Raw genomic sequence first — 13,121 nt, 5'->3', positions numbered from 1 at the left:
ACGTGAGGCATCCACTAACAGGGACCATCAGTGGTGACAGGGACACAGCACGCTTATTTTGGGCAGAACACAGCTGTGTGAGAAACTCCCCAGAGGAGCAAACTTTGGCAACACTAGAGGGTGTAGCTGAAGGTGGTCATGCACCAAAACAGGGTATGGAGCAGCCTGTGGGCTCCCTGATGAAATCCTGTGAACGGGACCTGGATGAGCAGAAGTTAACATTGAAAAACAGAGAGTTTCACAGTAATTCTCTGAGAGCAGGTCTCCCTAGAGCTATACCCAAGACAAAATTCTTGGTCCCATTCCCAGGATTCTGAAACCTTGGCAATCCCTACTCAGCTTCCAAAGTGAGGCTCTAAGAATCCCAAGAGCAATATCAGATCAATGGCCCGGGGTTCTTTGGCTGCCATTACACGTGTGTCAAATCAGCGCATTGTACACCTCCAACTTACACAATGGTATATCAATTATATCTCAATCAAGCTGGAAAAACAGAGATACGGGGTCTGATGGTGCATGCATATTAATCTCAAATGGTTCCGAAAAATATAATGTGTGGACAGAGAGATGAGATGATAGATGGCTGGAAAGAGGGGCTGAGGCTTGGAAAGCCTCGCTGAAGAAAGACCCACAAAACTGTCAGCAAAATAAAATGGTTGTTTTGAACCACAGCCTTGGGGCAACTGAAGCATCTTCAGGACCCAAACATCTAAAAGCTTTATAGTTCTGCCTTTCACATTTGTCTAAGTCGCCTGGACATATTTTCCTGTGAGGTGTGAAACTGATGTCCATTTCATTTTTCCCCGTTTGGATAAACAATTGTCCCAATAACGTATCAAACAGTGAGCCCTTTCCTTCGTGGCCAGCCTTGCCACCTCTGTATCCGCATGCGCGCATGCTCCCTGCTCTTGGGTCTGTCTGCTTCCCCAGCCAGCACTCTCAGGCCTGACCATACAGCTTCACCCAAGTGTCCACATATGACAGAGCAAGCCGCCGCCTCCGTCTGCTTCAAGGCTGGCTTAGCTCTTCTGGCCCTGAGCCTTATAAACTTGAGGATCAGCTTAGCAAGTTCACTTAATTTCTCGGCAGCTCAGTTTCTCACCTGCTGTGAGAAGAAGAAAAGGCAATATGGACATGATTTGTAGACCACAGAGAATGATACTTTTAGTTTATTGTATTTATACTGGTAAACTTAAGAAAACGACACTGATTGCTATATCTTGTTCTTCTGTCATTTCTGAAAATATCCCCTGGAGTCACGCATGTTTCTCAGGCACTGATGTGCTGCTCCTGTCACCAAAGTGCAGCAGGGGTGACACTGGTTCATAGTAGGAATCTGTCCAAATTGGCCTTGCTAAAATTATATTTTTTTAAAAAATCTCCTTTTAGGCTTTTATAGCCACATTTCAGCTGCAAAGCAATTTTGAAAGCTGGAAACAATTCAGTCCTGCTGTCAGTGGTCAGATTCCCATTTGCTGCATGCTTTGAGTAAGGGCTGAAGGGGACTATGTGTTTCCTGTCAAGTTGGCACTTGTGTTGACCTGACAGGAGACGCAGGCAAAATACGGACTCTATCCTTAAACGTTCTCATCGTATTTTTAAATGAGATTTTGTCCTGTGTGTGCTTAGCCCTAAATTGAGAAAGAGGAATTTCTATTTTAATAATATTATTAATATTAATAATCACTATTTTATTATATTTTTACATACTAACTTTACAAAAATATGAAAAAAAGACCAAAAGTATCCATTTACCCATGATCCAAAGATAAATGCTCTGAACGTTGCAAAGGAATTTTATCTGCCTTCTTTTCTTCTTTTTTAGTGTCACATATACTATTTCACATCCTGCCTGTGGCCAACCTGTCCCTAGCTGGTCAGCGGCCGCTCCTTTTTCTTCTTTGATGGAAGGAGCCCAATTATACTTAGTTTTAGGGCGAGAGAAGCTTGGGGAACGCAGGTGAATTTTTGGTCTAAGCCCAACGAGGAATTCTGCCCCCTTGACTCACGATTGGTTTAGGCCCGAGAGTGACAGCAGTTCTGACCAATGGGGAGTGAGGAAGCCTGTCGAGCGCCCAGCACCCTGGCCTGGACAAACAGGGCAGGCGAAGGAGGCAGAAAGACAGACCTTACCTGGGTCCCCCAGCTGCTGGAAGGCTCAGCCCAGATTTAAGTTCACCAGACAGTGCACGGTTGTCCGCGTTGGGCATGTCCCTCTCCTGCACCCAGCAGCGCCCGGGTGGAGTTCTGCTGTGCCCCTGGGGCTCTTCTTAAACGCTGTTTGTACAGTGTTCCAACCGGTTATTATCCCATGATTTACTTAGTGTATCCCATGTTGTTAAATAATGATGATGACAACTGTTCTCACTGGGGTCTTGATACTAACGGGAATGCCAGTAATAGTGTAACAATGGTATTCATTTTGCTCTTTCTCTACCATGCTGGAAACTGAGGTAAGCACTTTACTCACATCCTTCCATTTAATCTCCACGAAAACAAGGGTGTTCTATTACGATCCCCATTTTATGATTGAAAAAACTTAGACATTAGTGTCCTTATACATTTAAAATGGTCTATATTACTGGTTCTAGTCCCTTTCTCTTTTGCCTCTTCCTGTTTTCTCCTTTTTTTAGATAATTTTGCCTAGAAATTTGTCCCCTATTTGTATAGTTCTATGGCAGTTGTTTCTTTATTTCATTTTTATTCTGCTTTACATATTTTTTTCTACTTGTATCCTTTTTTGGGTTCGTTTAGAAGTTTTCAATCAGCAACTTTTTTTATAATTACGTTTAATTTTTTTTAATTTTTAAAATTATTTTTGGCTGCGTTGGGTCTTCGTTGCTGCGCACAGGTTTTCTCTAGTTGCGGCGAGTGGGGGCTACTCTTCACTGCGGTACACGGGCTTCTCATTGCGGTGGCTTCTCTTGTTGTGGAGCATGGGCTCTAGGTGCACGCGCTTCAATAGTTGTGGCTTGTGGGCTCAGTAGTTGTGGCACACGGGCTTAGTTGCTCCGTGGCATGTGGGATGTTCCCGGACCAGTGTTTGAACCCGTGTCTCCTGCATTGGCAGGCGGATTCTTAACCACTGAGCCACCAGAGAAGCCCCCACTCGGCAACACTTCATGAACATCTTTCCACGTAAGTATGCCTCATTGTTATCATTTTTAGTGGCTGCATAATATTTGATTTTATGAGTGTGCTGTACATAAGTTGCACAGGTTACTAGCTCCCTCCCCCAAACTCAACCCTGGATAAACTAGGAAGAGAGATGGAGGCAAGAATCTGAGAACTGGCCTGAGGCAGCAAAGGGTCCAGAACAGGTGTGGCCACATCGCTCAGGGCCTGCTCTGCGGGTCCAGCGGGAGAGAGAGAAGGTGACTTCCAGATTCTTCCCAGCACCTGCCCTCCCGCTGTCAGCCCCAGGCTTCAGCTGAGATCTTGGTGCCAGAATGAATGAGAGAAGGTGGGGCTCATTGTTAGCTGCTGTTGCTGCAGTAAGGATAGGTGACATTTAATTTTCACAATAGTCTGGGACAATCACAGGATGAGAGAAACAGACCAAAGGAAGGAAACTGTGTTTTCTCATCCGGAGAGACGGGAGAGCTAGGCCCAGCCCGAAGGGCGGCGGCACCCATTCCCAGAGGAAGCCACCTGCTTAGAGGGTCCTCACCCTCCTTCCCACGCCTTCCTCTTCAAGAAGAGCCGTGTTTCCCCCTCAGCCTCCCCATCAACAAGGTGCAAGCTCTGGACTCTGAACTCAGAAAAGAGAGTTAAGACACCGACGCTGCCCCATAGGAGTTTACAGAGCGACACAGGGTAACTGCTGCAGTCCGAGCGTGAAGCGCTTGGGGTATAATGTTTCCAGGCTAATGGAGGCGCCCTCGGTAGGGGCAGCAGGAGGTGTACGTGCAGACAGAGGGGGTGTGTGAAACACCAGCACACCACAAAACGTTTATTTTTAAATAATAAATAAAGGAAAGGAAATGCAGGCAAGGAAACATTCATGAAATCAAGTCACTAAAGTGCTCTTAAACATAAATTTTAAAAAGCCAGGAAGCCTGGTCTGAACTTAAAACACTGTTTATAGATATTCAGCAGTTGTTCAGACATGGTCCTGTGCTGTTTCAGAAGGGAAGGGAGAAAGGGCTTTCTTGGTTGGAAGAGTTCCACAGACCCAATCAAAGGACACTCAGGAGGACATAGAATCATTGCCTAACAGGAAAATGGAAAAGTCCAAAGCCAAGTTCAAGGTAAAGATGTTATGTTTCATTCATACGAGGTCTGCATGAAGTCTTCAGTATCTATGAAGATATATGATTCTCTGTAGGTTAAAGAATTTTGTATTTTTGGATTCAGAGTAAGGACAGCAGACTTAACCAGTAAGTCTACACAGTATATTGGACCAAATCTTGGGATGTCTGGCAGTGAAAATGGGTTTTGGACTTAATATCCTCCCTCCTCAAGTTCTACAGAAGAGAATAAAAGTTTTACACCAAATTAACTGATTCATGTGCCTTTAAGGAATGATTTCCATTCTAGAATGAAATGGAATTTTCCATAAGTCACCATTTGTCTTCTTAAAGCAAGTGGCATTGCATTTCATCCTGACACCGGAAGAAGAAAATCCAACTGAGAGTGTTTGTCTTCGACGACTTTTGTCTTTTGGAAAAAGCTGGTGAGGAATGTGCACATTTCCAGCCTTTGGTGGGGGAGAGGGGACCTGCAGCCTTATAAGGCCCCCTCCTTCCCTGGCTGGAGCCCCTCTAGCTGCTCAGAGTCTGAACATCCTTGGGCACCAGACCCCTGCTGCACTCTCTTGGTCTCCTGACGTGTAGTGCTGGAGAGATCAATGGCCACGTCTTCCAAGCCGCTCTCAGGGCTGCCTTCCTCCAAGGCCCTCTGGGGTCCTGCCTGATGTGGGCTAGAACCTTCCTTGAGATGGTCAGAGCCCCAGAGTCCTGCCAGCTTTTCTTCACTTTCTGCTTTCCTTATCATCCCTGTGGATTTTTTATGCATCCCTTGCAAAAAAGGAAAATAAATAAAAACAGGTATCTCTAAATACAGCAATTAAGTAAGTTTCTTCCATGTCACTGTTCTCTAAATCCCATTAGAATTTCCCTTATTGGTACCTGTCTTGGGGCCTGCAGGAGAGTCTCGTAGGTAACTCTCAACATCAGGAGTTGTAGACTGGTGTCTGCCAGCTGGACACAGCCAGCAAAGTGCCTTGTTTGGATGACATGGTGATTTTTTAATTTTTATTTTCAAACTTGTTGGCAACATTTTAATATCAGGAGATTTACATCAAAAGTCAAACTTGCAGCTTCTCTCAAAAAGTCAGATGTCTGGCAGCACAGGCCCAGTTTCTTGTTCGGCCACAGACCTGCGGACTCAGTAAGCTCCACCCCACCTGCTCGTGTAAACTCAGAGGGGTGGGCCCAGTTACCTGCCCAAAAGTTCCCTCCAGGCTCTCCAACCCTTGAGGGCAAAGACAATTGGTTTCTCCAGTCCCGGCATAGTGTCAGGTGGGTAGGGGTTCAAAAAGTGTTTGCTGAACAAAAACCCTCCTCCTCCCCAGCCTAAAATGCCCTCTCGGTCCCCTAATCCTAATCTCACACCCTGCCCAGCGTGCTGTCTGTCACTCATTCCTCCAAGCCCAAGAGTGTCTCTGGTAACAGCCAACAGACCAGTAAGGGTGCCAGCTCCTCAAAATAACCAGCCTCAAAGCTTGGACCTCACCGGTGAAGACTGTTCCAGCACCAAAAAGTAGGGCACAGAACAGCTACGCGGCAGATTATTAATGGCCGAGCCAGGACCAGGAACTGGACCTCCTGAGTCCAGGGTGCAAGGGGTTAACAGTCTGCAGGTTCACTGCCTGCGCCTTCCCACTTCCTATTACCATGAGCTCTGAACTGTATGGTTTCCAAAACCTCTAACAGCTCTCAACATTTGGGAAACATATTTCATATAATGAAAGTGTGTCATTCCACTCATAAAACCAGGGCCTGATTGGACCTGTCTGCACACTGCCTACATAGTTCCAATGAAAAATAAGGCAACTGATCAGAGTCCAAGGCTTGTAATTAATTAAAAATCGGATGTGATATTCTGGGCCTGAATCTGAGTAAATTTACATTGCTTGGCTTGGCAATGGCCACCGGGCATGGGGACCCCCAACATCTCTGGCAGGACGCGGCCACAGGACCCTCTTCCTTACCCAGGAGCCAGGGCACACAGGAGCCCAGCAGGCCGCCCTCCGCGGAGCCGAGGACTGAGTCGGGCAGCGGGATGCAGTGTCGCACCATCGCCCCGTAGAGCCCGTACTCAGCCATCACGCTGCTGCCGTCCCAGCGCTTCTCCCGCTTCCGCCACTTGGCCCGCCGGTTTTGAAACCAGACCTGGATTGAGGCGGGAGGGGAAGCAGAGGGCTTACGGGAGGAGACCCCAGCGCAGAGGGGCTCAGGTGCACCCTCTTGGGGGCACCTGGGACCCAGACCTTTCTCGTGGCTCGCAGGACTGGTCATGCTGGGTGATCGGGACCAGTTTCCACCGAGGTTTCCACGGAGTCAGGGATGACAAAACAAAATCAGAGTATCCCACAGTGCGTAAAGAGGTCGATTTTTACACTGATGGGAGCAGGTCACCAGGGCAATGGTCTCTCCTAACCTCGGTTGTTGGATTGCTTTATCTTAATAATAGTGTTGACTATTGTTAAGCTGTTTAAAAAGAGTGAGTGAGTAGCATATCTTCTCACCTGGCGAGGATGTGCTGTCAGCACAGAGGCTGAGGCACACACAGGACAGCTTTCTGTAAAGACAAAGACCAATCCTGTGTGCCTGCGAGTGCGTGTTCCAGGGCCAGATGTGCATAGGGCATGGGGGCAGTTTGCAGAAAAGCCTCGTCAGGCTCTTTACACTGGCTTCTTTGAGGGTTTGCAATGGAGTGATAGTCATTTTTTTATTGATATCTTGACATGGTTTCTAGATGCAGCACACACTGTGTATTTTGAAGAATGATTTAATAAAAGGAAAAAAGACTTGAAGGTTACAGGGGTCATCCTCTCTAAATGAACACAAAGGAGAGCTCTGGCATCTAAGTAACCTTCAGTTTGGGTGCGGAGGGGGAAGCGCTGGGCTGTTTAGAGGTGGCTATGGGCTGATTCACTGCATGTAAGGACAGCATGTTCTCTGTGGTGTCTGTGGGTGGTGGGACCTGCACCTGTATTCGGTCTTCAGGGAGTTCAGTCTTCACGGCCAGCATTTCCCGGGCATACACATCAGGGTAGTGGGCCTCGCTGAAGGCCTTCTCCAGCTCTTCCAGCTGGTGGGCGGTGAAGACGGTCCTGGAGGGAGGCCCGAACACACACGTGGGCACATGTCCACAGGAGGCTGCAAGGCTTCCAGCCTCAGAGGACCCCATGGCTGGCCCCTCTTTGTCCACTTCATGAAAACTGGATGCCCCACCTCTGAATGATTAGCCTCTGGAAAGTCCACAATTTAGTTCAGACCAAACAAAGTTCTTTAGGTCTTTTTTTCTCCTCAATGAATTCCATCAACTCATTCTAAGAAGACCCATTTTAAAGGCCCACAAAATTGTGTCTTTAAAATGCTACAAAGACTGACCTGCAGCCCCCTGGGAACTGCAGAATTACATTCCCAAATGGCTACTGAGCCCTTCCCGCTGCTGCCCTAACGCAGGGCCAGCTGGTTCTCAGGCACTGTGTCCCAAGGAAAGGGGTGAGGGCAGGTACCTATGCCTCCGTTTCTTCCTCTTGCCGGGGGCGGGGGATGCCTTCGGGTCACTCCTGTCTTCAGATGGGCTGTCCTCATCTATTAGCACAAGGAGAGAGGGAGGACTTTAAAGGTGAGCATATTTTTCACTTTGTTTTCTGGATTTTACTTTGAGGAATGACGCTCTGAACCTGTTGGGGGTGTGAATATTTACAAGCTCGCATTTTTCACACCATGCTCCAGGTGCTGAGCTTAGCACTGCTCATGCATTATCACCGTTATTCTCCATAAATTAAAAGAACTCCAAAGCAGCTGCTATTATTATTCTCTTTTTACAGAGGAGGAAACCAAGGCACAGAGAGATTAAGTAATTTGTCCAAGATCACACAGGCAGTCAACAGTGAGGTTGGGAATCAAACCCCAGACTGCGTGAAGCCAAAGCTACGTGAACACTAATTGCATTTCCTGTCCCTTCAGCTTCCAAATTCATCCACTTCCTTCTGCCTCTATCTCACCTTCCTCATCTTAACCAATACACCAACATTTCTCAAAGGGAGGACGGAGGTTTGTGACATCAGACCCTCATCAGAGCTGGCCCCCTGCCCTGCTGTACCGATTCCAAACCTCTGGAAGTGGGATCTGGGAAATTCATTCTTGGCAAATGTGCCCAGATGATTCATAGATGGCAGGTGAAATAATTTTAAGAACCCACTCCACTATGCTTTATCTTTTGAAATCCATTATATCAAAAGATCTAGGTTGAAAGGAAGGTTAGAAGACCAAACTATTGTCAGGTTCATTGTTTAAAAGCATATTTGCTTCAAAACACTAAAAAGTGAATTAAGAAATGCAAAAATAGTAAAATAATGTCAGTTTTACTCCTACATCAATTACTTCACCAGAAAAATTGGAGTATAATATTATGCTATCCATGCTGTCCAATCTGGTATACCAATAGATATATAAGGTGGGCTTCCCTGGTGGCACAGTGGTTGAGAGTCCGCCTGCCGATGCAGGGGACACTGGTTCGTGCCCCCGTCTGGGAAGATCCCACATGCCGCGGAGCAGCTAGGCCCGTGAGCCATGGCCGCTGAGCCTGCACGTCCGGAGCCTGTGCTCCACAACGGGAGAGGCCACAACAGTGAGAGGCCCGCGTACCGCAAAAAAAAAAAAAAAAAAAAAAAAAAAAAGATATATAAGGTTATTGAGATGTGAAATGTGGCCAATCTGAATTGAGACCAGCTGTAAATGTGAAATAGTCAGTGGATTTTGAAGACTTAATACCCCCAAAAGTAAAATATTAATAATTTTTATATTGAGTATATGTAAAATGACAGTGTTTTGTATGTATTGGATTAAATAAGATAGAGTATTTAAATTTGTTTCAACTATTTATTTTTCCTTTTTAGCGTGGCTCTGAGAAACTTTCATTACTCGCAGTCACATGATGTTTCTACTGGACAGTGTTGGTCTTGGTCTTGAGAAACGCCCTCACAGGCTAGGATGCAGTTGCATTTTGCCTTTAGTTTTATGGTCCTCACACGGAAAGAGCCCATCCTATGAAAGTGGTTCCTGCATTTTTAGTGAAACTAATAGTGGGGATCATTTGATCTTACCTAGACACTCATAAAACAAAGTCCTTTTAGACCTGGGTGGACGCTGGCCTGCCTGCTGATCCCGCCTGCTTTTTTTTTTTTTGCCGCGCTGCGGGGCATGCAGGATCTTAGTTATTCCCGGACCACCATACCAGCTTCAGTGGAAGCGCGGAGTCTTAACCACTGGACCTACAGCGAAGTCCCCCGCCTGCTTCCTTTAATCAGCAGTGGAGACCACTGCACTGTTTCTGCCTCTGCTGCCTGGATGCTCAGCTCCGCAGTCCACTACATAGTTTCTCTCCGTCCACCTCCCCCACACCCCAAACCTCTGGATTTCTCGGCCCTGTCTTTGTAGATTTCCATTGCTCCCTTCTGTTCCCCGCAATCCACCCCGACTTCTCTGAGGAGCTGGGCACAGCTACCATAAGACGGGCGAGCCTGCTTCTCACGTGCTGGGAGGAGGGGAGAAGCGCGGTACCCAGATTGGCTTTTCAGCACAGGGAGGAGGACAGTTCCAGGTCTCCGCCCCGCGCTCTCCAAGAGCCGGACAATTCGTCAGTCAATTCAGCGAACCCTCCAGCTTGGCGGGCACCGGGTTCTGTGCCACTGACAAACGAGGCAGGCCCAGGCCTCCTGCCCTCCGCCGTTCCCAGAGGCCAAGCCTCGCGCGGGCACGGGGTAAAGGCCCCCAGAGACCGCGGCCGGGTCGCTGAGACCCCAGGGTGGGTCCGGACCGGGTGGTGGTGGTGTCCGCGGGGCAGCGGCGACCAGACTCGGAGGAGAGGCCAGGGGCAGAGAGCGCGGCTGCGAGAATGCGTTCCCCGGCGAGGCCACGCTCTGGGGTCCCGACTTCCCTAGATCTGGGGGTCTGCGTTGGGCTTGGCGGGGCCCCGGAGTGTCAACCTGCGCGCCTGAGCCGAGGGAAGGGACGGGAGCGGCACGGACTGGCCTTACCGGACGTCGAGACGCTCTCGCTGCGTTTCTGGCGGGCGGCCGGGGTCGGTGGGCGGCCGGGGACTTGCGGGGCGCTGGGCTCAGGGCCCTCGGGCGGCAGGAGGGGCACGTCTGCGAGGAGGAGGCAGGGCGCCCGGGCGGCCGCAGGGGGCTGCGCGCCGAAGCCGCAGAGGAGGCCGAGCCCCAGAGGGAGGGCCCCGCGCGCCAAGCAGGAGCCCCAGAGCCCTGGACCCCCGCAGGGCGCGGCCGCGGCGCCTTCGCAGCCGGATCCCGGCCCGGGGCCAGCAGGTGCGGGCAGCTCAGCCTCCAGGCCCAGCAGGTCGGTGATGGCAAAGCCCCGGGGGCGCGAGCCGGTGGGCGGGCCTCCGGGCACCAGTGCCCTGCTCCTGGAACGCCCGTCGGAAAGCGCGTCCCGACCGGTCATGGTTTCTTAGGCGGCGAGGCTGGACCCTCTCTCGGTCACCTTTGCGGAGGGGGCGCAGCTCTGAGAACGATTTATACAGTCGGGCGCTAGGAGGGCTCCAATCAGCGGGGCGCGGATGCGTCACGCCTTGGACCCCGCGAGATGGGGACGCCACCAGTTTCCCTCCCTTCGGTCGCCGCCCTCCCAGCTGCGGTCCCCTCAATCAGCTCCCTCTCCCCTCTCCTTTCTAGTTGTCCCCCTGCCCACCCCCACTCCCATTCTCGGTGGGAGGAAAATAGGCAGCAGACAGCTCTATTCCTAACATAGAGTCGTCCCCTCCCTAAACCTCTACTCTGAAAGCCGCAGGTTCCAGATCCCGATTCTCTTCTCTCCCCTTCCTGATACTCCGGCGGAGGCCCTGCTCGCAGCCTCCCTGAAGTCTCCCTCCCCGCATCCAGTCGCCCATTAAGACCAAGGCCCCATTCCCAGCCACACTCTCAACACTACCACCAATATGACCCCCTCCAGCCCTCCAACACCACCGCCGGAGGCAAGGCCTTCCCCGAAAATCCCCAAGGGGAAAGGAGTGGAAAACGTTCATTTAACCCGTGCCCACTCCACCTCCAGCCAAACCCACCCCAGCGTTCTAATGGCCGAGCCGTCGGGGTCGCAAAATTCACACACTGAAGGAACTGAAGAAGAAGAGGAGAGAGGCGGGAGCGGCCGGGCCGGGCCAGGGCGTCAGAGAAGGGCGCCAGGTTTTGCAAACTGCATTACAGGAGGTCCAGTGAAATCAGAATTTCAGATGAACTGTGATTCTTTTAAATTATAAGTGTGTACCAGTATTTTATCTGGTGACCCCTAAGTGGGGATGGTAAATTGGAAAATAGGGCCTGTCTACTGGGACCCACCCCTCTTCATGGAGGCTAACACATTATTGTCAGATTTTATGACTATTCAAAGAAAGCCTGATTTTCACGTGCAGCGCCCATATTTGTTAAAGTGGGCGCGAAACAAAACACGCGGGTAAACCTCTCCTGGCTCGCACTCCGAAAATTTGAGCCCACCCAACCTGAATCGCTCGGAGCCCTGAGCCCACCCTTCAACGCGGAACCCGGGAAGCAGAATCTCTCAGTCCCGCCCCTGAGGACGAGCGGCCAGGCGGGCGCCCAGCGAGGGGTGCGGCAGCTCTCACAGCGCCGCGCGGACGCCCCACGGGTCTCTGCGCGCACCATCAGCACAGCCGGAGCCGGAGTCGGACCCCGAGCCGAGCGGGGACGAGCTGGAGTCCGAGCCGAACCGGAACCCGAGCCGCGGAGGAACCCGAGCTGGAGCCGAACCCGGCAAAGTGGATCTACAGCTGGCTGCGCCTCGGGGTGGGTCCTCTGCAAACCTGAGGATTAAACGAGAGGCTTCCGATAAAGATAATTACAAGAGGCTGCGCATTAACTTTTCATTATTAAAAGAAGACCCAAATCTCCCCCTCGCAAGCTGTTCCCGGGATTAGCAAAACAATAACTTTCCTTTGGGATAATTGTCCTTTGAGTCGCTCGGGGTCGGGGGCGGCTTTAGACGCCAGCGTCGTTTTTGGCTCCGCCAGGAATTTCTCCCTAAATTTATCTCTGGGTTTAGGGGAAGGTGTTAGGGGTACAGGACCCAGCCAAGATGCTCTGGCTCTTGGCCCGGCAGAGCAGAAGTTTGTAAATCAGAATTTGGGGCCGCAGTTAAGGAAGACAGCTAACGATGCACACATTTGCAGACGTCCGGAGCAGGAAGGCTGGACAATTGGCCTTGAGGTGGCCCCGCCCGGGGCATTTGCAAGGGCCGGTCTCAGAGGCAGACGTGTGCGCTGCACCTGCGGCTTGGAGGGCCGATGGCGCCCCCTCGCCTGGGCCCGGGTCTCGAAGTTTCTGTCCCCCAGCCTCTGTCAGAGGAGGCCTCGAGTAGATGGCCAGGGACCCAGAGGTACCAAAAGGCCATCCGGGAGGAGGCCAACTTCGACAGCACCACACGGTGACCTCCACTCAATGCCAACAGCACACTGGTTTTCAACCCCTTCGGAAGGATATTATAAAACCCATTTTGCAGATGAGAGAAACTGAGGTGTATTAACCCGCTCACACCTGGCACGGAGAGAGAAACCGGGAGAGCAAAGCGAAGCAGAGAGAGACCCCGAGAGCCCCGAGGTTGGAGCTATAAGGGGACCTTGCAATTCCTGGACTGAAGAGTCACTGCCTCCTCCTCCGGCCACACCGCGGGAGGGACCAGGATGGAGGGAGAGCTGAACCCCGGGCGCCTTCCTTTCCGCAGCGTGGCGGCGGCGGGAGCGCGGCGTGGGCGGGCATTCTCACTGCCCCCTCCTGGGTAAGAAGCGCCCCGCCCCGCTACGCTAATCCGCCCCACCACTCCCACCCCTAGCTCCTGCGGTGGATCGCGGGTCCA

At 51.0% G+C, this 13,121-nt stretch overlaps 1 protein-coding gene across 2 annotated transcripts; it reads right to left on the bottom strand.

Annotated features, from left to right (window-relative positions):
- Positions 1-1,090: 1,090 nt before the first annotated feature.
- Positions 1,091-10,700, bottom strand: VSX1 (visual system homeobox 1). Of its 2 annotated transcripts, XM_060078924.1 has the most exons (5): positions 10,277-10,700; positions 7,748-7,826; positions 7,216-7,339; positions 6,215-6,395; positions 4,729-5,018 (listed from the first exon to the last, which is right to left on the bottom strand). In XM_060078924.1, exons 1-5 carry the CDS (start codon positions 10,698-10,700, stop codon positions 4,729-4,731), a joined length of 1,098 nt encoding a protein of 365 aa, XP_059934907.1. The 2 variants fall into 2 exon arrangements, with proteins under 2 accessions (XP_059934908.1, XP_059934907.1); XM_060078925.1 differs by lacking the exons at positions 4,729-5,018; positions 6,215-6,395 and adding an exon at positions 1,091-1,105.
- Between the last annotated feature and the right edge of the window lie 2,421 nt (positions 10,701-13,121).

The sequence above is a fragment of the Mesoplodon densirostris genome, chromosome 16, assembly GCF_025265405.1.
Source record: "Mesoplodon densirostris isolate mMesDen1 chromosome 16, mMesDen1 primary haplotype, whole genome shotgun sequence".
Classification (NCBI taxonomy): Eukaryota; Metazoa; Chordata; class Mammalia; order Artiodactyla; family Ziphiidae; genus Mesoplodon; species Mesoplodon densirostris.
The sequence above is the reverse complement of the archived record's forward strand: the minus strand, read 5'-3'. Positions and strand labels throughout refer to the sequence as shown.